The sequence below is a fragment of the Leopardus geoffroyi genome, chromosome B3 (assembly GCF_018350155.1).
Source record: "Leopardus geoffroyi isolate Oge1 chromosome B3, O.geoffroyi_Oge1_pat1.0, whole genome shotgun sequence".
Classification (NCBI taxonomy): Eukaryota; Metazoa; Chordata; class Mammalia; order Carnivora; family Felidae; genus Leopardus; species Leopardus geoffroyi.
Genome location: NC_059337.1, coordinates 98,654,939 through 98,680,307, shown reverse-complemented (window position 1 = coordinate 98,680,307; position 25,369 = coordinate 98,654,939). Strand labels below are relative to the sequence as shown.

The following is a 25,369-nucleotide window of genomic DNA, read 5'->3' as shown; positions in this document are numbered from 1 at the left end:
TAATGAATTCTTGGCTTTTCTTTTTTAAGCCTAATGTTTCTTTTGACAGTTGTTAAGGAAAGTAACTGAAATTGACTTGCCATTTTCACGCCATTTTGCTACTAGGCCATTCAACCCTTTCAATTCATCTATCTGATCTTGCTTTATAACTTGAAGCCATATTCCCCTGAGCATAGTGCTTACTATGTAAGTGTTTGCAATGCCTGAGGATTGTGGATCACTGATTTGAAGGAAGGCAGGACACTGCTGGTAAGGTGTTTCCTGCTACATAATCAAAAGAACTCCATCCATAGCTTTGTCATCAGTGAAGCACCTGTCAGGTGGGTAGGAGCCCAAGACAAGGGACTCCTGAAGACACTGAAGAACTTACAGTCTGGTCGGGTAATGTGCCTGGCAGGTGAATAGTCCTGGGAGCAAATACATACTACAAACAGAAGAAAACAGAGCAGCATTAGCTCTTAAATTGAACCAAGTTTTCATCCTAGCAATTGATATTGGTCACAGGTGCTTCCTAGTCTTTTTGTTTCTTAGAAATGAAATGTTCTCATATGCCTTTCTCCTTTATTAGTAATCAGGACAGAAGTATAATTTACCTTGGTTTTATTGAAGGTGTTATTTATATAGTTTTAAAAATGCATTTTCCTTTACTTATGGAATATAACAACTTTGAGACAAAATAGCCCCCTGAGGTTCTGAGGCATTTCCTTCTATACTTGCTGATATTAACCTGGATGCTGAAGTGTTCTATGTCTTTGGCACTCTTTAGAATCAAAACAGGCCACCTGGTAGCAGAACTTACCAGTGGCTTGCAAAGAGTCCCATAGGTGTGTGGACTTTGTTCATCAAAGGTGCTTTGAAATTTTTAGTTTTAAGATCTAATAGCTTTACAAATATATAATTAAACTCAGATTTCCCATCTTTCATTTTAAAGTGCTTGGGGGAGTCTTTTATAAATATCGTGATTAATTTCATATGGTAGACTTGCTTGTTTGTTTCCAGTTCAATAAAAGCTTTTTAAAATTTCCTTCTCTTATACATATTTTAACCATTTGAAAAGTAAATCAGAAATACAGAAGTACTTTCTGGCAGTGATTATTTGGACTTGTTCTCTGTGTGCAAAATTACACTTGATCATCAAATAGTGTCTATTTATAACTACCTGGTGTTCATCCTCCTGTTTCATATTGATCTGAGGCTTTTTGAATGCATTGGAGGAAATGGTGGAAACATTTCTCATTGCCTCTCTTATTAAATGTCTGGACCTTTGCTGTATCTTACTGTTTAGCCACCATAGTTTAACCTGAAATGGTGAGGGATATTTTCTGATTCCCATTTTGTCTTATGACCCTGTGTAGACCATCACTCCCTTCTTTTACAACCATCTCTGTTAAGGTTGACTTGAATTCCTAAGGGTCTGTGGTTCCCATTTTTGGACAAGAAGAGAATCTGATTAAGAGGCTGCAAGATTTACTTCTGTATTAATACTTTGTTGTCAGACTTATTGCAAAATTAACTTTGGTTTTACGTGCTGTGAACCTTGAGCCTCTCAGAGGTATTTAGTCTGATGGGAAGATCTTTGGCTCCCAACGAGAGGTGGGAAAAAGTGCTGAAAGACTGTTCTCTTCTACCTGCTTTATTTCAGTAATGACTGTCTCTTTCTCTGGAGAAAGTATGGTCCAGAAGGCTGATCCGATTTCTACAGTATTCCACTGATACTCTTACGAGTAACGTCTTTTCTGGACAGAGGGGACTTACCGTTCTTTCGTGTCCATCACAGATTTTAGACTTCAGTGTTGACCTGTATGACAAAGAAACCTTAGAAAGAGAACTTGGAGAAGTACATTGACCCACCCAAGGTCAGGCAACTCAGTGGAAGCAGCAGCAGGATAGGAACCCAGATTTCCCCATCCCTGCGTTTGAATACACGTTTTCACAGCCTCCTTGGATTCCAGATATGCAAGAATGAATCTCATTCTCCAAGCCCCTCTCATCACCACTGCTATCACATCAAGACAGTATAATATTAGAGCACAGTCTTTGAAGTCAGACCTGGATTCAAGTACTGATTCTTGCCCCTTTCTAGCCCTATATGGCTAGGAGTGGAGAATGGATTTGCTAGAAACTTCTTTTGTGTGGAGGTGGTTGCATCCATCTCCATCTGTAGGTGGGGCCCCTTGGGTCAGTCTTGGAGTATGACTTCATACAGTTGCTTTAGGTTTGGACTTGTCTTTTTTTTTTTTTTTATTAAAAAAAAATTTAAGTTTATTTGAGAGAGAGAGAGAGAGAGTGAGTGGGGAAGGTGCAGAGAGAAAGACAGAATCCCAAGCCCCGGATGTGGGGCTCAAACCCACAAACTGCAAGATGATGACCTGAGCCAATATCAAGAGTTGGATGCTTACCCAACTAAGCCACCCAGGTGTCCCGTGGACTTGCCTTTTATGATGGGCAATGGGCTTGCCCCTCTCCACATTGCCCCTGTCCACATTATCTATAGTAAATGACCAAAATCATCTGAATGCTTTACTAGTATAAAACATTTCACAACTATTTCTTTCTTAATGAAACGACATCTCTTTGTATCATTTCTCTTTTGCATAATGCTGTAAACATCATTTTCCTGCACTGTGTCCTTCTGAAGAGTCCATATTTCTCTACCCGATTCAGCTAGCATTTAATGTTTTGAGTGTTCTTTCATCAGTTTCCCTGTGTTTTGCTAGATACAAACCTCCTCTGTGTGATGATAGTCACACGGGCCTTTGTCTCGTTTAATAAGATCACTTGGTTCAACACTTGGCTTGAGTTTCTCATCCTCGGTCTGTTTGTACTGCATACATGTGGAAACTGTATGTATTTGATCTCCATGATTGTGTAAGATGATTTTATGCAACGTTAGGTTCCTTATTCTACTTCCTGTTGCCGTTTTTTTTGTGTGTGCGGTTTGAAGTAACGTTTTTTCTTATGTGATACTTACTTTACTTTTGTCGGAAAGGCAAATTATGTTTCTAAAAAGGCATTCGTATGAAATTTGGAAAGGAAAAATGATGAGGTGAATTTCTATTATGTGCTGGTGACACATGACAAAAAAAAATCAGATTTGATTAGTCTTCCCATTAATTTAGTGTAAATGTCATGTGTGTTTTTAGTCTGTCATGTAATTTTCCCATTGCTGCAAACTGTCCTTTGAGGCATACAAGATATAGGAATGCTTGTAAAATGAATGGCAGCAATTATTATTCAAATGAGGGGGTGCCAACCAGGGGAAGCATGGCTTGGAGGCTTGTTACTGTGTGAGGTTTAATTGCATTGTATATTTGTGACAATTTCTAACTTTTAACGTAATGCAATAGTAAAGCTCCCTTGGAGGAGAAAAATGGTACTTACAAATTCCAGTTACTGAACTTAGTGAGCCCGCTGATGCACATTTCTTTACAATAGAGGGCATTTATTAACGTTTTGGTTCTGGGATGTGCCCTAAGGGGCTTTTCCACCACATCAGTATTCATGAGCATTGTCAGAAAATAGCAGTCACCTGCCTCTATTAGAGAACTGTCTTCTTGGAAGATGTGGAATTTACTATTATTTAAAGTGGAGGGTCCAGTGTCTCTATGCCCTGGCAGGAGGGAAAATAAGATCGGTTTAAGACTTAAGGCTGCTCCATTTGTTTTGATCAGCTTGCCACATTTTTGTTTTTGGATTTCTGGGTGTGTGTGTGTGTGTGGAAGAGGTCCATCAGATAGACACTGTTAGATTATGAAGAACCTCTGAGTTAATCAAGCTTAGTCTTTTATAGCCCCTTTTTCTTTAAAAAAAAAAAAAAAAGTGGCTGATTCAGTAGGTCTGTTTTGGAAACTGTTAAGCTCTGCCTGTGAATATCTCAGAGAAGCCAAATGTCATAAAAATGGTCTCTCCAGCTTGTCTTTGTGTCTCTCACAGCACTCACCAGCTTCTATCTTGTAAGTGCTAATCAACTTTCCTCTCTTCTTTCCTCTTCTCCCCTCCCACACTCAAGATTCTCCTCCTGACCTTTCACCCCCTGGAGCCCCAGTGTACTGTTTTACACTGGCTTTGTGTAAAGTTGGGGATTTGATGTGGGGCAGTTTAGGGATTTCCCTGAGAGGTCAGAGAGTGAAGCAGGTCTAGGGCAGGAGGGCTGCCAGGCTTTGATGACTCCAGTCAGAAGTCCTGGGTTCACCAGGCAACCCCAAAACTTCAAGACGTGAGGCCACCAGCAAGGCCCATGCCTTTTTTGTGCTCTGCCTCCTCAATTCCAAGGGGAGATGCCTGCCTTACCTGGCTCATGTGGGTGTTGTGAGATCCAAATGACCAAATGCCCAGGAAAGAAGGAACCTGCAATAATACACCCACTCAGCTAGTGTTATCCAGGATCCACATTAATGCAATTTTCTGATAACAGCATCTCTTACCCCATTTAGTAACAGTCTTACGTAACCTTTGGGGATTGCAAACATTTTGTTAAAGTTTTGCCCTGTCAAAGAGGATATTAAACAGCATAAGATTATTCTTTTTTTTTTTTAAGTTTATTTATTTTTGAGAGAGAAAGAGACAGAGCATGAGCAGGGGAAGGGCAGAGAGAGAGGGAGGCACAGAATCCAAAGCAGGCTCCAGGCCCCGAGCTGTCAGCACAGAGCCCAACGTGGAGCTTGAAACCACAAACTGCGAGATCATGACCTGAGCCGAAGTCGGACGCCCAGCCGACTGAGCCACCCAGGTGCCCCAGCATAAGATTATTCTTGATCGTTTAAAATCTTCTTGGTCTATCAGTTATTTGTCTACATTATAAGAGCAATACTCTCAGTCTTTGTTTTGTGGCACATAGATACTTGTCTCAACACTAAATAAATAACCCCAGCCTATTAGGTTTTTTAGTGCATGTCTTCTCTAACAGTTGGTAGAGTTTTTAAGACAAGGTTTTTTAAGTTTAAAAACTGTATTTTTGTCTGAGGAAAGATAGTTAACGTCTTTACTCAATCCCAAGATGTCAGTAGTTACTTCTCTTAGTACTTCACCTCAGAGCGCTCCTGTGTCTTATTTGCTGCTTCTAATGTATAGTGGTCTGGGAAGCAGGAAAATAAGCTTATAATAAATCAGGTAGAGTGAGAATAAATAGCTCCGGAGCTGGTTCTGTGGCATTTTCTGTGAGCAGAGTGTGTGGGCTTTTCCATGCCTTCCTCAGCTTTGGACATCGATTCTTTGTTTTCCAGTTGTCTGCTGCTTGATTGTCTGATAAGCCATCTCCGTATAAATAAGTTTTACTGTCTCAAAGGTCGGTTTGTTTGTATGAGGCTAACTGTCCCTTAAATATGGTGTAACAAAGTCTTGGAAGTTGATGAGAATCAACGTCCAGATTGTAGGTATCTTGGTCATTTCTCAGGGTGAGAAATTGAGGTACATAGACTCCTGGTGACCTTCATGGCCCATACTCCCTGAAATGAACTATGTAGGGACAAGATCCAATAACCTCTCTCAAAGCCCAGACCCAGCAGAGACCCAGAGGTGAAGTAGATAGGACTTGAAGTTCTCAAGGCAAGCACTTCCCTTTTCTGTTCAACTCATAACTGTGTCAAGGAGAGGCCAAGGTTTCATTCAAGTCATTCCCATCACTGTCCTAAGAGAGGAGAAACCCCAAGCTGAGGTCCCTAAGCACAGCAAATTGGATCGGCTTCTCTGATGTTGGGCAACTGCCCAGATACTGGCGGGGAGGCAAGATCCCTGCTGTCACCTCCACCACTGCCACTTGGCTGTCACGGTCACTTTCAGGGCCAGTTGCTTTGCTTGAAAATGTAGCCATTTCTCTGTAAAGCAGGGGAAACAGTCACGCCATATAGCTATTAGAGTATTAACTACCACTTACCGAGTAGTTGATAAGTTACCCTGGAAGTTCTAGACCCCTTACGTAACTCTCATTTTGATTTCCTAATGCCTCTGTGAGGGAGGTGTTACTATAAATAACATAAAAGGCATGCAATGCTTTTCACAAAATGGCTGCCTGGACCCCCTGTGACATTTCCTGAGAACATGCACTCCACGGCGGCGAGATCTCTGTCACTCTTGTTCACTGCTCTGTCAGCAGGGCTTAGGACATTGCCTGGCCCATAGCAGCTGCTCAATAAATATTTGCTGAATGAGTCCTAAACTTTAGTTGTTAGAGATCCCCATTTTTCTATGTGAACAAACTAAAGCTCAGAGAGGTATAGTAATTTAGCCAGTTCACAGCAGGCAGTAAGTGGCTGAGGCAGGGTCGGAACCTGGACCCAGCTGGCTCCAGCACAGAGCCTGTACCCCTAACCCTCCTCCTGCCCCCCGTCCCCCTGTGAGGAAGGAATGGTTCCAGTAGGAAGTAGTAAATGCCTGGCCAATGTCCATGGGCAGGAGAGCCCTTGGGTCTGTGTGGTTTTGAACTGGCTGCTTGGGAAGATGGCCTTGCCCCTGGGAACGGGAGCCAGGATGCCACAGTGCCTGAAGCCCATACTCTGACTTTGGGACAACAGCAGGACCTGGCCCTTTCTCCTTCTGCAGGCTCTGCAGTGATTTGTCTGCTGTGAACCCTGATTAGTATCGCTTACATTTCTGCAGTGTCTTCACCTTTTCATTGATTGCACGGCCCTGGCTCTCTAGCAGTTGTCCTGCCTCCCTTGGCGGATTTCTGCTCTGGCTCCATAGGGTATACTGATTTTTAGTCTATACCATCTAAAGGGAGATGATTTTGGAAAGTAATTTGGAGTAATCAAAATAGTTGTGGTAGAAAAATCACACCTACTGTGGGACAGTATGGTAAATTGCATAGATAAGACATAGGATTTTTTCCCTCCATTGTTTAGATAACTAATGAGGTTTACTACTTTTCCCAGTATAATTCGCCAAGTGGTTTTTATCTGTCACTCATATTTAAACTTCTAGACAACGTTTTGTAATGGTGTCCAAAGAGACCCTTAGCGGCACAAATTACAAATTTACCAACTTTGAATTTATGTATAGGCTTCTGTGTTAATAGGTGCCACATCATCGAACTAGAATTACTGTGAGAAGGAATACCATCTTTCCCTTCTACCCCACAGTGAGGTCACATAAATTTAAATTATGGAAGAATACACTTGGCCGTCAAGAAAACTGTTTTACCCCTTTAACCAAAGTATTTCCCCAATTCTAACTGAATATTTACTTAAATAAAACTCATGTTCTTTCATCCTTCTATCAAGGTAATTGTATTTTTAAGAATTCAAGACAAAGCTTCCCAAGGTTCTTTTATTCTTTGTGTTTGCTATTGATTTCTATTTGTTTATGGAGTCACAGGGGCCTTGGGAGATAAATATTATATACCTGCCTCAGGCAAGACTGTATTCAAGTCACCCTCATATGATAGCTCACCCTCTTCTAGAATGTCTTCAGGGATGAAAGCATCTTTGGGGCATTGTTACAATAGATCATTTACTTGGGAAGTTTTTCCTAATGTCTAACCTAACATCTTTCTGTTGTGGTCTTGTTCAGAAAAATAAAAGGAGTTGAGTTCAAAACGTATCTTTTTCTGAGTGTATAAAGAGGGTTTTGCTATCTAGCTTTCCCCCTCGGGGTTGAATAAATATTGATGTTGATGTTAGGGTTTACGACACGGGGGTGTCAGAAATGATCAGCCCACTTTTCCCTTCAGTGTTTCAGAGAAATGAAGAAAAGAGAACAAAAGCTGTTTGTGACTCACTTCAAGGCTGTCAGGATGCTAACAAACAGTTCTGGTACCTTGAAGATGGATTTGCGTCCTTAAGGCTGTGGAAACTCTTTTGAACTCATTTTTAATTGTTTATTTTTAGGTGCATTTTGACCAATTTAAAGAAGCATTAATACTTATCTTGTCTAGAACTCTGTCAAATGAAGAACACTTTCAAGAATCAGGTAAGGGCACTCACTAACTTTTCTTCTCAACACTCCCCTTTAAAAATTGCCCAGGGAAGAATTTGGGGACTTTGAAGCATGTCTATGAAAGATTTGGGGCATCTGCCTCTTGCAGATTGAGTTATTTTGAGTGACTTGTCTTCTGATATTATTCTAAAAGCCTTGCAGCTGTTGAACACTGAAATGAGGCTTCCCTACCACAACAGTGTATTATGGAAGAAATAATTGGATTGTTCCTAGGCAATATGTCACATGGTGTGGCAATAACTCATTCCTAGAATGGGCAGAGTGAAGCCAAATGATACTACCTTCATCCTTATTTCCTGTGTCCGTGGAAGGATCTGAATTGGGGGAAAATTTTGCCTGAAAGAAGAAGAGTGTCTAATTTAGAGATAATTTTAGTTAGTAGGTGGATAACCTTTTGCTACAGACATTATCATATATTATAATTGATAACATATATCTCAAGTGATAGTTTTGAGGACCACGTTTTCATTTTTCTGTTTTCAGTGTCTAGTAGAAGGCTTCACACATAGTAAGTATTGAATGAATGTTGAAAAATAAAGAACTTACTATTACACTTCATTTAGTTTTTTAAAAAGCCCTGTAGATTATAAGACATCACTTTATGTATCTCTGAAAAGAAAAAGTTTTTACCAGTTAAAATAGCAAAATGCCATTGATTGTAAGACATATCCTACTGTCATAGTGTTCAAATCTAGGGTGTGTGTGTGTGCCTGCCTGCCTGTCAGTCTGTCTGTTTTGGGTCGGTGAAATATGGTAAATATTTAAAGGAAAGTCTAAGCAGTGCTGATATTTGTATTACGGTACAGTCCAGTTTTATCAAATATTGGTTGTCAGGCTAGAAGTAGGGGTTGCTGTAAATAAGCATGAGGGGATTTTTGGGGTGATGAAATTGTCTCACATCGTGATTATGGTGGTGGTTACAGATTTTATGAGTTTTTCCAACCCACAGAATTGTGCACTAAAAGGAAATTTACTCTATGTGAATTACACCTAGATTTTTAAAAACCTGAGTTTAAAAAAGATAACATAGAAATATAGTCCAGTTTTTGAGACTGAGCAAAAATCATTAACATTTTGTCACTACAAGGAGTCATTCAATGTGACCTGTTTAGATAAAGCACAGATGGGAACTCATTTCTTATCTTCACTGGTGATCTAGTTCTCCATCATACCTTCTGGAATGCTCAAGATTTGTGTCATATCTGTAAACATTATGTTTAGCAGTGTTTTGGGTTCTGGATCGAACATCCCCTTTCTGCGAATAGTACCACCCCAAGGAAGGTTATCGTCAACTCTGAGGCTTGCCAGAGCTCTCTAGAAGCCTACAGTGAGCCTGTGGGGGAGGTTATTGCCTTCTGGATATTTTCCAGACTACTAATAGAATTTCAGTAGATGACCACTGCTGGAACATGGGCTTTTGTTCTTACGAGGTCTCACATTTTATTGGTATTTTTATTTATTTGAGGTTGTCGGTCATTTTTTTTTTTAACATTTATTTCTTTTTTGAGAGACATAGAGACACAGAGCACAAGTTGGGGAGGGGCAGAGAGAGAAGGAGACACAGAATCCAAAGCAGGCTCCAGGCGCCGAGCTGTCAGCACAGAGCCCGACGCAGGGCTTGAACTCACAAACCGTGAGATCATGACTGTGCTGAAGTCGGATGCCCAACCGACTGAGCCACCCAGGCACCCCATGAGGTTGTCTGTCATCTTGATAACAATAGCGCAAGATCTTGGGACCCGGAATAGAGCTTTGGTGACATCTCCACATTTTAGTTAGTAAGAGCCTCCATAACATAAACTCGGTAACATAAACATTAAGTTTGTGGTTCTTCTGGGTGCTGGTCATGTGCTTTTATGTCGGTTTGGAATGGGCAGCTTTCACACCAGTCCACATGACCTCTTCGCTGCCCTTTCTTCAAAACCTGCATGGTCACTTGCCAGAAGATTGTCATCATAAATGCACAGACTTACGGTGACCCCATATGTGAAGGGTACCGCTTAGAGTTGTTCGGTGCTGGGATCTAAATAATAGAATGAGGAGGCGGACAAAGGCTGGCCTAGTTTGCCAGTAGCTGGGAAGTAACTTTGATGAAGCTAGCTCCAGATGCTGGTTTCGGAGTTATGTGTGTGCCCCGCTGCCGTGCAGGTCAAGACCGTAATTTGGACGGGTCTTGCAGGACAGCGCCCAGAAGGGATCTCGATGGTTTTGCTGTGTGCCACATGCTTCGGGTAGGCTGTAGCAAACACTCGTTACAAAGCTGCCCCAGATCGGTGTGATGGAGTGGCAGAGTACTTATCGATAGCAACGTATCCAGCATTTACGGGACCTCCCTAATGTTTGGCCTGGTGGGATAAAATCTAGGATTGAGCCAGCGCCGTAAAGGGCATTTTATCTCAGAGGAGGCAGTGAGTCAGCGCTTCCTCCCACATTCCCTGCTTTGTTCCTGACATCTCTGCTTTTTCTGTCTTTTGCCCGTCTCTCTCTCTCTCCGTCCTTTCCAGTTGTTCTCGGGGATCATGCAGTTCTTTGCACTGAAATGTGCTCCCACCCACTCTAAAATGTGATTCAACCCCCACAGGCAGACTGGCTTGGCTGGTGAGAGAGAAAGAAGGTTCCGGACTCAAATGCAGTATCAAGAGGCTGTCTCAGTTCACCCCCACCTTCCCCTTTATGAAGATAACTATCACCCAAATCATAGACCGTATGATTGTAGGGCTGGAGAAAACACTGACAGCTTATCGTGAGCACCTGGAGGCCCAAAGAGGCACATTGCTTACCTGAAGTCTCACAGATGGTGGCCCAGGAGGATGCTGAGGGGCTCACCAAGGGACTCCCCCAATCTAGGAAGCATGTTAACCCCCAGTTGGATGAGCTGGGGGTAAACCCAGTCCTCAGTCAGTACAGTATGGCCAAAAAGATTCTGACAAGTGGCCAGAGTCAGCAAGAAGGGGAGGAAAAAAAACAAGTTTCACCTGATCATTAGTGACAGAAATGCCTGTGTCTGCAGCATTATTTGGCGTTTCAGTACTTGTACATTTGTACGATAAGGGCCAGACCTGTGCTATTTTTGTTTTGTCTTTTGAAATCGATGGACCGGGGCGCCTGAGTGGCGCAGTCGGTTAAGCATCCGACTTCAGCCAGGTCACGATCTCGCGGTCCGTGAGTTCGAGCCCCGCGTCGGGCTCTGGGCTGATGGCTCAGAGCCTGGAGCCTGTTTCCGATTCTGTGTCTCCCTCTCTCTCTGCCCCTCCCCCGTTCATGCTCTGTCTCTCTCTGTCCCAAAAATAAATAAACGTTGAAAAAAAAAAATTAAAAAAAAAAAAAAAAAAAAAAAGAAATCGATGGACCAACTAGACTTTGAGAGAAAAGATTACTCTTAAACTGTGGAAGGTGACCGAAAGAATAGGGCCACAGTGCACAGCCTTTGAAACAGAATGGGTCATGAGTGGAAATTTTATAATACCTAAGATTTTATAAGTTATACCAGATGCTGTACCAGACTATCCCATAGAAAATCCAGCTTGATATGGCGGAAAGGCCCCTGAGCCAGCAATGATAAAATACTGGCTCTGCTTTTCTAATTGGGTGGCTTTATATGTCACAACCTTTGGGGTCTTTGATCACCTCATGTGGGAAAGAAGTTGTACTGGAAAATACTTAAACTCCGTTCAGCTCCAAGATGGAGTCGTGTTGTCTCTGAATATCTAAATGACATCTAAATTTATGGAAAAGGCTAGCTTTGCTTTTCTGTCAGATTTTACCTAACATAAATCGACATTACAAGGTTCTGCTTGCTAAGGGCAAATGCCCAGTGGATTTCATACTTTCATATTCCTCTAATAAAAGGCAGTTATATATAAATAAAAACGAAGCTATCTTAGAATTTGAGGGGAGATGGAATTAAGTCATTATTTCCATAGACTTGAGTTCTGCCATTTATAACGTCTCTGAGGTACAGTTTCCTTTTTTTTTTTTTTTTAATTAGCGTGATTTTTCAAATTAGATGATTTGTAGCATCTTTTTCCTCTGATAATTTATGATTCTAAGACTCTTAGGAAAAAGCTTTTTTTTTCCCCTAAGAACACCATCACCACAGTGAAAACTGCGGCTATTCAGATAAGGACAGAAAAATGGATTGGGGATATAGGGAATTGTTTGTAAATTCCTAACTGATCAACATCACCAGTGACATAATCCCTTCCTATCTACATGTACAATTTAATTTTTAAATTATTTTCCTGGAATAAGAGAGGGGCAAAAACCTAATTATTAGTTACTTATTCAATTTGCTGTGGCTTTGGATTATAGGATTTTTGTGATGGAAATGCTGGCACAGGCTCTAAGCTATACGGCATCGGCATACTGTCTGGATCTGCTCTCCGGAGATTTTGTCCTTGTTCGATGCATCGTGCATTAGATTTCTGTTCAGTGGAAGATGTTAGCATCATACAGGAGGAAACCCTTTCTTTCCCTGATAGGGTTAACGTAAAAATCTTCCCTTTGTTTACTGGCGAGGGAAAACTCGGATCTGGAAAAGCCAAATCGTTAAGAAAATAAGACTGTGCATGGTTATGGGTTAGGTGATTTTTTTAAAAATAAAATTCTTAATTCCAGGAGCTGCCCTAATGTCATTATTTTTCTTACACTTTGAAGAAGCTATAGATATAATAAATAGATAACTTTTCATTCACTGAGCAAGTGTGCACTGAAGCAGGTCTTCTGGCCAGGCCCCGGGCTAGACCCTAATTTACAGCGATTAAAGATATGTGTTTGCAAGTGTCTTTAGAGACCTTGGGTCCTGCACTGATGTCTGGCTGAGGGCCCTGCTTTTAGGAGATATAGGCACCAGTGACCCACCCTTTGTGCTTAGTTGTCCTTTCTCTGGTTGTTACAAAATACTCAAATAACTAAGGATTTAGTTCCCTGTTTCCCTGGTGTCTGTGAGATGCTAACGCTGAGGACCAGAAAATTTTTCCAAAAGTTAAAAGCAAAATAAAACCACTACCATCACCACCATCAAGAAAGGAGTGGAGTCACTTCATAAGTTAAGAGAGAATTGGAAACACTCAGGCCCACTGGTGGTCATGCAAAATGATAAGATCTTATTGGAATCATATCAAGCAATGAATGGGCACCAAAAGCTGTAAAAATGCCTTTGGCTAATGAATGCAGCTCTCAGATTTTTGGGCTGTGGAAATATTTATGTATGTGCACAAAGATGTGTCTATAAGGATAGTCATTTAGAGTAGTGGGAAAAAAATAAAGTAGTGGAGAAATATATATCAAGCATAAATATTTGATAATGTATAGTTAGACAAATCGTGTTGTATCTGTAATCACAGAACAAATAGCAATTCATGTGTGCTAAAGAACACTTGTGATGATTTTACGAAGAGTATTTATGATGATTTTGCATGTGCTTTGTTTTTACTAAGGGTAAGAAGGCATTCTTTAAAAAAATACATGTGTTGGGGCACCTGGGTGGCTCAGTCGGTTAAGCGTCCAACTTCGGCTCGGGTCATAATCTCACAGTGTGTGGGTTTGAGCCCTGTGTTGGGTTCTGTGCTGACAGCTCAGAACCTAGAGCCTGCTTCAGATTCTGTCTTCCTCTCTCTCTGCCCCTTCCCCACTTGCGCACGCTCTTTCTCTCTCTCTCAAAAAGAAATGAAAATTAAAAAATTTTTTCTTTAATTAAAAAAAGCATGTGTTGTGCAAAAACCAAAATACTCACGTGAACAAAACAGTTTACTAAGGAGTTGTACCAATGTTTTAAGTTTATTTCCACTTCAGAGTCCGAGAAGATTTCCAAAGCAGGGACATGAAAATGATACGAAGTATAGCGAATTGGTGTGTCCCTCTCATCTCAATCAGCCCATTGATAAAGGGGAAGGAGGTGACAAGGAAGAGAAAGTTAGAGCAAGAATGAAATGGAGGTGGTTCCACTTTCTGAGATGACGGATTCGATAACATTATTATGCTTGTGCCACTAATCTTACCCAATACAAAAAAAACGAGGTCGGAAAAGTTTGCTGCGGGTTTGGGGGCTGCACTGGTCCTGCCCACCGGCCCCCCAGCCACTGCTGGCTCACAGATGTCTGGGTGGGGGGACCCACTGGGGTGTGTCTTCGTCCAGGGCAGGAGCCACCTGACAAGAGTGACCTTGTCCCACCTAGCCCCTGTTTTCTCTTCCTCCAGATAAGTAGACTAAGCCTTCATGACATTAAGTACTCCTCATCTTTTTAACAACTGAGGGTTTGAGTCCAAGTCTGTTTGAATCAAAGCCCAGGCTCTTTCCATGAAGCTCTTGTGCCCTGGGAAGCATTACAGTCCAGCTGGGTAGGTGATTCTAACATGTAAAATGCTTTTAGAAAAATGTGACCATGACCATTATTAAGTCAGGAGCTATCGACAGTACGGGTTGCACTAAATTCGTAGAAGCAAAGGTTCCATGAAGGTTGTGCCAAGCAGTTACTTGATAGAGAGAAGTTTTGAGTTGAACCTGGAACAAAGGGGAGGATTCACTTAAGTGAAATGTGAATCTCTGCCTTCTTCCCCAAAATGGCTCAAGATGCATGCATGACCTTTCAATGGGGATCAGCAGGCTGACATCTCTAGGAGAAGCCTAAGGAAACAATCCTGTCATCATTATCAACTCAGAGTTTTTCCTGTTGATCTTGAACTGCTTTAGGGCTGAACAGACCATCTAGTCAGACCACTCAGTCCCGGGGGTTGCCAGCCACACCCATCCACCATTCCTGGGCACCCTTGTGGGGTGCAGACCTTAGCCTCAGAGCTTTCCTCCCAGGCAAGGTTAATCAGAGCCATTCCATTAGCTTTGTGTCTTGAAGTGCCTGTGTTCCAGCAAGAAACTTCCACTCAGATTGGTAAGAATTGACTGGAGACTGCTCCTAAAATTCGGTCACTGCATTCACTGAATGCCTAGATGAATGTATGCATCTTGTGTGGTGACTGCAGAGGGAGGGGTAGCTGGGAGCATCATGCGAGTGGCCAGTGAGCAGCTGCCCCAGAAAGGGCTGTGTATGCACAGAAGTGTGGGGTGGTGACCCTGCTTGCTGATGACCTCCCACAGAGGCAGGGAGCACCTTGGGAGGCAGGAGGAATGGCAGATAATGTTCAAGGGCTTTCCTGATGTCTTTATGTTGTTCATTCTCTCTTGGATTCTCTTCTCCCCTTCCCTCCTTGGGACATCCCCCGTTTCACCCCTGTCTTCTTTCCACCACTCCAGTTCACCTCTGTCCTCTTCCTTGGACCCCCACTATACTTTGCTCCTATGTCTCAGTTCCCTCCCTCATCTGTTCCTCCTGCTGCCCCTCTCTGTCTCTCCATAGGCCCCTAGATCCCTGCCCATCTTGTCCCACCCCCTTTCCCTTTCCCCATCTGCACATAATTCTTTCCCTCCCTCTACCTCTCCCCCTCTCCTTCTCTTGGTCTTGGTCTCCCCTTTAATTCTCTCTCTGCCCTTTTCTCTTATTTATTATCAAGTATGGGGTCATACTCTGTGCAGTCTGCATGTAATGGTGTTCACAGGAGGCAAGGAAGTGGGGAGCTGCCTGACCGCCCTTTCCCAGGGAAGCTTCTTGGGAGTGCTTGTCCTGAGATTTGCACATGCTTCATTTTTGACTCCTTATTTTTAAATGAGTTTCAGGAATCCGTGAGCTCAGCAGAACTGTAATATGGAGGGCCTCAGACTGGCGTTACTCTGTGCTGAGGGCCTTTGACTTTGGAAGGTGCCGGTGTCTGTGGGAATGATTGTCCAGCCTAACAGAATGGGGCAGGAGGGGAAGTAGAAAGCAAGGGTGTTTTCAAGCAATTTTAAAATAAGAGTATCAGCACCAAAAAGTCAGAGCCCTCTTCTTCATCCTGTAAGTATCCTCGGTCAGTTTTGGGAACAGGGAGGTTTAAATCAAAAAGCGATCAAATATCCATCTTATCCCTCAACAGGTACAACATGATACTTTGCCCATGGCAGGTGTTCAATAATTAGAAGCTATAAGAATCTACCTGATATTGGAGTGTGTCTGCAACTCTCCTGTAACCTCTTGGTGTAAGTGCCGAGGAAGGTGCTCCATCCCAGGTCCCAAGCTTGTGTTTTTGTAAAGAAAGCATTGATGGAATACATGGTATTTAGGCTTTCCTATCACCCCTTCCTCTTCCTCTTGGGCCCTCATTGTTTTGCCCTTTGGCTCCTGGGGAGAGCTGAGCCTTCCAAGTGGAGACCTACATCAGGAAGGCTGCAGTCAGTCTGAGGACCACAGGAAAGGGTGCTCTGTACTCCTCAGCTGGAGTTGAGGCAGGGAGGGAGTGGAGAGAGGGGAGAATGGGTGAGTGTCAGAGGTTTACCCTGCCTCCAGCTGGCTTATCCCCTGAGTGGTCCTTCCCACTGACACCGTATTTCAATTTTCCTTTTATTATAAGTGCAAGCCCTTCTGGTCACAAGTCATACATGTGTACAGTGATTCACCCTGATTCTGGAAGGTGGACATCATCGCAGGTCTGGAGTGTCTCTTCTTGGGACAGATGAGATCTGGAGTAAAGAATGTGATGTCTGACCATCCAGTTGTTTGATTTCTAAGACTGGAAGGAACGGTATTTCTTTCGTCTTTTGAACTCCCATTGAGATTCCCCTTCCCACCGCATCTGCTCTGTAGAGACTATCAGTTGCTTCCATATTCCTCTAGCAGTGTTTAGGGGATTGAATCAAGATTTCTCTGTTGTCCCCTACTCATAACCATGTGTTTGGTTTATGGAATAAAACCTGAATCATCTAAACTAAATCAGGTAGGACTGCTTCAAAGCCACTTTACTATGACTGGTGAGTTTCATAATAAATTCTCTGAGGATGGGGTCCAAGGCACCTCTAGGCAGGCTCAGCTTGTCCTCTTTCCTTGAAAGCCTATTTTTATTTTTGTCAAATAGGAGAAATAGAAAACTGAAAGAAGCAAAAATGACTCCGAAGCTTGGCATCTGGGTAAAATCATAAATAAATGTTCAAAGAAAGAAAACACTGCAAGTTTGGCAGTCCTTTATATATTGTTTGTATCACTGGCATTTCCTAGCCCTCCTTGGAGCACGTGATTGGAGCAGTCACTTACACTTATGTTAAAGAAAGCTATATGATGTAAGCAATTTCATTTCTGTTTTTAAGTTTATTTATTTATTTTGAGAGAGAGAATATGCAAGAGGGGGAGGGCGGGGGGGGGGGGTGGAGGCAACCCCAAGCAGGCACTGTCCTGCCGGGGCAAAGCATGATGGCGGGGGGGGGGGGGGCGCTCCATCTCAGGAACCCTGAGATCATGACCTGAGCCGAACCAAGAGTCGGGAGCTTAACTGACTGAGACACCCAGACGCCCCATATTATCTGGCATAACTAAAATTGTTCTACAGTGAAACCCTGACATGTGTTAAGTTACATCTGGATGTGTTCGTAAAATGCATCAACTTTGCCCCGGGGCTGCAGTTTTCTAAGTCTCTGTTGGGCGTAAGGATGGGGTTGGACATTCTTTAATTATGGGGTGTAAGAGTGTCTTAAAATCCATTTGGTGGACTGTTGCTGTGGCCTTTTAAAGGCCTGGTTGAGTTGATAAGGAAAATCATAGTTTTCAAATGTTTAACACAGTAATGACTGTTGACCATGAATGTTCTCTCTGGACCTCCTTACTTTTGCTGTCTTTCTTCACTTCTTATCATGTAAGTACAATGATGCTCATGCTCTAAGGAGAGAAATATGTGAGTGTGTAAGTCAAAGAAGTCACTGTAATTGGTTCAGTTAGTCTAATTCTTTATTGGTCACATAGAAGGTTTGGGAAATGCAGTGTGAGGTAACATTAACACTCCATTTTTCCTTTGTGCTAATCTCTTTATTCCAAAGAAGAGTGTATACTTGCCTAGATTTCGCTAGAAATTGACTTTGTGATATATTTACATTCTGCTAAAGATACTAAAAGCTTGTTCACAATTATAATAAAATATAAATAGAAAACTTTAAAAACTCTTGGCAATGCAAAAATAAGTAAAATAAACCCAAATCTCCCAGGGTCCCTAATGGCCCACAATCCATTAGTTCTCTTCCTTATTCATAGCCCTGCAGGGCATGGGATATTTAGTGGTACATAACTGGGAGACCATCTCATCCACAGGCAGGTTTTGGAGTCAGTTACAGTAGGTTTTTTAAGATGGCTGCTTTGTCCCTTTACTCTTTTCCTCCGTAAAAGTGCAGCGCACAGTGAGAGCTCCTTTGCCATTTCCATCCCCAGACCACGACTGTTCTCACACTGGGAACACGTCATGTTCCGTTTTCTGACGTTGTCAGTTTTTCTTTTAATCTTTTCCAACCCCACCCCCACCCCCATCCCCATCATCACTAATGGTGTACCTTGTTGTCTGCCAGTAAAACTTAAGAATGTGTAATAAATTAAGGATGGTTCTACATTGCCTCTTTATCTGACTAGCATCTGTGGGTGTCAGCTGCCAACAAGTAGCTCGGGTGTCTGGGCCGCTCCTGAATACTCACAGGCTGACACACTCTCTCCTGATGAAAGGTACCTTCAAATGTGCATGTGATTTTCAATCTAAATTGTGTATGCTTAAACTCTTCCTGTAAGAGAATCGCTCCACCGAATACAATGACTTGGCTGGGACTTTTTAAAAGCTGGATATAAATATCACTAGAAATTATAGAGCAAGCATAAATACTTCACTCTGAGCTGTGCTGAGCATTTTCAGAATGCTTCGGACCACATCTGTGAAATCTGAGCGTATATCAGAGGAAGGGCATGGGGGTGCGGGGAAGGGCAGAGTTAGTCACACAGGATCGCCGACCTTCCCAGGGAGGCTACAAAGTAATGGCTTAACCCCTCATGTGGTTTCAGTGGTGGTGAAGGAAGGGTTTTGTTCTTTCAGTTCTTATCTAATTGACCACCCTGATTTTGATGATGTGTGTACATAACCTCATCCGAAAATCTCCATGTGTGAGTTGAGACATGTCTTGTTAAGACTGTCGTGTTCAGGGGTGCCCGGGTGGCTCAGTCGGTTAAGCGTCTGACTTGAACTCAGGTCACGATCTCGCGGTCCGTGAGTTCGAGCCCCGCATCGGGCTCTGGGCTGATGGCTCAGAGCCTGGAGCCTGCTTCAGATTCTGTGTCTCCCTCTCTCTCTGCCCCTCCCCCGTTCATGCTCTGTCTCTCTCTGTCTCAAAAATAAATAAATGTTTAAAAAAAATTAAAAAAAAAAAAAAGACTGTCGTGTTCAAATAGAATACACGTTATATTCTCAGAGAGACACCGTGCTTTTGCGGATGATAAGAACTGAAATCAACGCCTTGCTGATCTTTTGTATTTTAATAGAATATTTTGTGGTCCTAATTCTGTGCAAGGTGCTAAAAAATCTCTGTATCTAAGATGACACGTGCATTGAGTGAAGTATTCTATTGCTTTAAAGCCATCCGTTGTAGAGAAAGGTTAGTGTGGGGTGGCGGCGGTGGTGGTGGCAGGGATGGCGGTGGCAGCGGTGGCAGCAATGGCGGTGGCGGCAATGGCGGTGGCGGTGGTGGTGATGGCGGTGGCGGCATTGGTGGTCGTGAACATGGTGAAACATTGAACCTGAGACATGTTACATCAAAATGCTGAGGTCCTTCTTTAAGGTCAAGAAATAACCCTCCTGTGAGGCGCATTCCATTTTGTTTTGTACAACACCAAACTCATGAAGAGAATAAAAACAAAATGTACCATTTTTCTGTATACAGTTTTGCCTTTACTATTTTATTCTACAGCTTTTAATTTTATAATGTGATCTTGATGCCAGGTTTCATGTAAGCAATGAGCTGTCATTCATTTATTAGGATCCACTGTGTCAGTTTCTTTGTTCTGTCATCCTGCTTGTCTGATGGATCAGAAGGTGGGATGGTTAACAAAGGAGTCACTGAGGTACAGGAGGGGTGCGTGAATACTAACAGTGCTGATATGGTGTTCGCTTTATCATTATTTTCCAAGACTTCCTCTAGCGCGTCTCTTTGTCAGTACGATCTCCCCCTCTCCCTTTTCCCCTCCCTGCAAGACACCAGCTTAATAAACAGAAGAACAAATATGACTCCTTGCTTTATCCTGATCTTAATTCTGTACTTCTAAAGTCAGACGCTTCTGCTGGCATTGCATCTCTCCCGTTGTATGCAGAGATGCGCTCCGGCTGCTGTCAGTCATTCAGAATTAGAAGCTGTGCTCTGCGTCTGACCTGGCGCCTCATATACGCCCACATCCCCGCACAACTGGCAAACAGTGGTGGTTTATTTTGGGGGCTAGTATAAGAGGCTGTGTCTGACAGCTGTGAGTGTCAGCTAAGGGCTGAGACTGTCATGTAATGTGGCCTCAACTCTTGTCTCCCTGCCTAGACTGTTCACTAGAAGCTCAGCCCAAATATGTTAAAGGTGGGAAGCGTTACGGACGAAGGTCCTTGCCTGAGTTTCAAGAATCCGTGGAAGAGTTTGCAGAGATTGAGCCACTAGATGAAGAAGCACGGCCTTCACACACCCCAGCCAGTGACCCCCACGAGGTAAGGAATTGGACGGGCACATCCATCCGGACCAGAGGTGCAGTGACGGACGAATACCCCTGCCACGGTGGTGTGGAAACAGGAGAACTGAGGGGTTTATGGCTCTTCTCAGTTACCAGCTACTTGCTAATCTTATTACTTGGCCTTTTGGATATAGACGGCTAATTTTTCTTTTGTTTGAATGTTTTCACCTCTGTTTCAACTTCTGGAGAGCTGACATTTCTGTGCAAGCTTTGTGTTTATATATTTAAAAATTCAGTTATTTTCTTATTTTCTGGGGTCTGCCACTTTGAGCACTTCTTAAGGATATGTCTCTCTTCGTGGCACTGTCATTTTTAGTTATGTAAAAAGCTGCCCCCCACCCCAACCCCCCGGCAAGCTATAAAACAGCATCTATGGCAGGTAGGAAACAAAAGCAGTGCGCTTAGACATTTTGAAAGCCGCGCCTTATCTACCATGGCGGGATAAAGCAGCTTTCAAACTCGGTTCTTGTGGTCTCAGCAGCTGTCATGGTTCTCCTTCCTGGCACCCAGGCCCGCCTGGCCTTCCAGCAGTCAGATGTGCCCACTTCCCTCATCTCCCTTCTTCTCCTTGTACTCATCGCCGTACTCTACCAATGAAGGAGAAGCAGTAACATTTTCTTTATTCTTTCCTTACGGCTCATTTACCAGCATGCCATTTATAGAACATGATTGAAAACGCCATGCTGAGCAAGCTCTAAATATTTCTTGCAAATCCCAGCTCAGACTGGGGATGCAAATATTTCAGATATTAACATAAGCTGGGAAAGAGACAAAGTGTCTCAACCTTCTTAAATAGCCCGTAGATGGTGGTTTCCTGGAGGGGTGCGTGCACGTGTGTGTGCGTGCGCGTGGGCATTCGTTGCTAACACCCGTGTTCAGCTCATTAAAATCCACAGGAAGCTTGCTCCAGTAATGACCCCAGCAGTCAGACATCTAGCATTTTCAGCCTTCCAGAATGCCCACAAACCCAAAGGTAACAGATCCTAGGTACTGAGCAAAAATGAAACCAGCCAGAGTACATTTAGAAGACACAGGACTGGTGGTCTACTGATCCCGAGAAGTTTGCACCATAGTTTTAAAGGAATACCTGTCCTCACACCAGAGGTGAAGGAGCAGTGGCAGACATGTGAGAGAAGAAAAGAGGAAGAAAAGCTAGAGAAGAGAGAGAGAGAAACTTGCCAAATGGTGTAAGGGTGGCATGGGTGAGAGGTGACAGCTGAAGACAGAAAAGGCAGTGAGAAGCAAGGAAGAGGCGCCTGGGGCCAGCCAGGGGCAGAGGCTACCTCTCTTCTTGAGTTCGGTCAGTTTCTGACCCTTTCTCATGTCCCTGTGAGAATTTAGATAGGGCCCTTTCCCCAATAAAACACATATACTCACGTGCACAAAAATTTTGCATATGCAGTTTCAGAGATGTAAGTAATTTGCATAGTTATTGCAGTGCTCATAATATTTATCTTGCTGTCAGGAAGGATAGCATTTTGTTACGTAAAATCTGTTTCATAACCCTGAGTAGTATGGAATGTATCTAAGACACTTCCCTATGGACCAAAAAAAAAAAAAAAATTAAAATATGTCTCAACACTTCTGGGGGTATTTGGTCCTTTTGTTATTTGGAAAACACTTTTAAGTCTAATTCTCCTTTCTCCAACTGCTTTCAGTACCCAAGGCATTATGATTTGGTGCTCAGAAATTAAATGATTACTTATTTTTTTGATAACACAGTTTCTAATTACGATCTTGGGATACTTAGAAAGTTCTTAAGCAGAGCTCTTATATCCTTGTTTTATCTTATCTGTGGACTTCCAGTGAGATTTAGTGTTTAAAAGTGAGACTTTAGGCTCCTGTATAAATAAGGATAAGCGTTGAGGCCTGAGTTCAGGCGAATTCTTGCTGCTGTGTCTTAGTGAGAGGGCATGTTGGGAGAACACATTTCACCCCCAATATTCAGCTTTCGTTCCTCTTTCAGAACCTCTTAGGTGGGACCTTTTGATACTGTATATAGAAGCTTTAGTGCTCAACTGGCTTTCACTAGAACAGCAAATAGAGGCCTAGAAGGGTCCTTTCTCTCCATGTCTGTCCACCTTGAAGACCCCTTACTGACCCGACCTTGCAAATCTGTTAGATCTGGCCCTCGAAAGCCTATAAGGGCACTGGATAACCCCCTTTTACCCTGTCTTTTTTTTAATTGTTGAAAGTGGACTCAAACTGAATGTTCATCCAGATGCTTTTTTGCCGAAAACTTTAGTGTTTCTGAGCTGAATGGAGTTGTCAGTTTTCAAATCGATTCATCACTTTAAAAAGTCAATAGTCTCACATGTGACATTTTTGAAGTTCCTGTGGGCAGCAAGAAGGGCCTGTCCAAGCTTTGTGTAGCAGTAGACTGCCCACTGCCTTCACAGATACTCAGTCTGGTGGCATAGTTTCCACGGGATGTCAGCCTTCATGGCATATACTGTTGTGTCAAGATAGTATTCCTGTTCCTGGCTAGGTTCCATAGAAGCCTTAGCAATTTACGGCCACTCCGTTGGCCAACACAACTTCACACTCTGGACAGCACGTGCTCGCACCAGAAATCCCCCGGTCTCTTCACAATGCCTGGTAATCTTCCTTATTCTAGAGTGGCTCCCAAATGGGAATGATGGGGAGGAGAAAATTCTTAATGACCTGTGGGGTTTATTCATTAACTTATAAGCACTTCAGAACCTGTCAGAAGTTCTTTACTGTTGGCTTCTTTTTTTTCTCTTTTGGCTGCCTGAGGCCCTTTTGTCTCCTGCCCTTGGGTGTTAAGAATTTTTTTCTTGGGTATATTTGTTACCAGTGGTTCATACTTCATCTCAGTGCCATTGGGCAGTGTTGAAGGACGGAGCAGGGATGGGTGTCTCCTGATGGGAATAATTCATCAGGAGTAGTCAGCTGCTGAGCCGCAGATGGGCCTTCTTGGTTTTGATTGTGAGTTTCCTTTGACTCCTGGATCCTGGCTCAGGGCAAGGTGAGATTCCTAGCCAGCCTTTGAATGCGGTTTCTCCTCTCAGACATGCCAGATTTTTCCTAAAGTGAGTTTAGAATTTTTTGATGAAGACGAAAGGACCTTAACCCGTTGTCAAAAGTTACATGGAGAAGAAGCCTGGCTGTTGCTACCCAACAAGGAGACTAATCTTTGCTCCAGGATCAATCAGTTTTATTTACCTGAGCTCTTGGAGAGGGGTGGGCAGTGGAATGGAATGGGGTCACAGATACCTGCAAAAGTCTTGCTTCCTTCTAGGAACTCATCTTGTCGGGATAAGTGAGAAAACAGCCATCTGAAGGATGAAACAATAATTCCTCCTCAGGGCGCCTGGGTGGCTCAGTCAGTTGAGTGGCTCTTGATTTCGGCTCCAGCCATGATTTCACGGTTTGTGGGTTCGAGCCCCACATCGGGCTCTGTGCTGACAGCGCATGGCCTGCTTGAAATTCTCTCTCTCCTTCTCTCTCTTCCCCTTTCTTGCTTGTGCACTCTCTCAAATAAATATTAAAAAAAAAATGTCTCCTTCCCCCCACTTCCCTCTAGGATTATTCTGTAATAAGGGAGTTGCCAAGGATTGACAGTTTGGTCCTCTACTCCTGGGTTCGTGACTCACATTTTTTCTGCATTCTTATTTTGGGAGGCCTTCTCCCATATGTACAACCAAAATGATAGGTAATTCTCAGGTAACTCTCTACCTGTAACTCCAACCTTCTGTCCCACCCAACAAAACCTAGAAATACAGACAGGTAAGAGTGACGCTGTTACAAAGTTTGCTTTCAAGCTACTACACTTATTTTTAATGTAAGTCCCATGTGAAGCTTCAGTCTTCATTAGTTACAAGAACCTGGAACCCCTCTCATAACCATTCGTGGCACCCCATTGTGACATGGTGCCTTGGGTGAGAGCCTGCTTGGTGGCAGCGGAGTAATGAATGATCTACCAACTGGGCCTCATCCTCTGAATAGAATGTAGGAGAATAAGCCTTGCTATGAGGTGCTTTTGATTGTGTTCGACTTTTGTTTCAGTCCATATATGTTAAAGCCCTAATAAAAATTGTGTACATATTAATCCTCTTGATCTGGCCCCGAGCTTTAATTCTGGCAATTGGATTCTTTCCTGCTGAAACAGAAAATATCTAACCTAGCTATGAAGCTTGCTTCCCCTCCCGTGTCTAGTTCATAAGGCCATAAAGCCATCGCGTAAGGAAAGACCACTGTAATCCCCACGTTCTCATTGCTACAACGTGTATTTCAGAATTTCATTTGGAAACCCTGATGCAGAATGTGCTAATTTCACAGGTGCCAGGTAGGTTCCACCACGAGGCTGAAATGTGCCTTCACCTTCCAATTTAGTGTGTTTATCTGGCAAATGGATTCCCTTGGGAGTCTGACCTCTCATCTCAGGTGATATTGAAAGGAAAGTGGTGATTTTTTTTCTTTTTTATGGGATCATTTTCACTCAAGGCAATTCAATTGGACGTTCTATTCTGAATTAATCCAGACTAAGGGCACATTCTCGATTCCAGCGTAAGGTGTGATTAATGAGAACGTTTGGGTGGTTATTTTTGGTTAAGAAACAGAAGTGAGATTTTAGTTTCCAGAGAGTACATTTTTTTCCCTTCTCTTATATGCATACCCACAGTGGCTACGGAACTGACCTTGAATTTTGTGGTTTCTTCTAAGGATAGGTGGAAGGCAGGGGTGGGGGGGGGGGAGCAAAACTAATGCCCAGTTCTATTCTGTATTACTGTAGGAAAGGTTGTTCCATGAATGTAATTAGGGCAGGACTACTTTGCTTTCTGCCCTCGTTGAAAACAGGGGACACCTTGTTAACTGTTTTCCTC

General features: G+C 43.0%; 1 protein-coding gene across 1 annotated transcript in view; it reads left to right on the top strand.

Annotated features, from left to right (window-relative positions):
- Window positions 1-25,369, top strand: part of NIN (ninein) — an 86,594-nt gene that overhangs the window by 2,711 nt on the left and 58,514 nt on the right. The window contains exons 2-3 of the mRNA XM_045450833.1: window positions 7,824-7,905; window positions 20,339-20,499. Coding sequence (XP_045306789.1) covers window positions 7,824-7,905; window positions 20,339-20,499 — 243 coding nt within the window. The remainder of the gene's footprint in view (window positions 1-7,823; window positions 7,906-20,338; window positions 20,500-25,369) is intronic.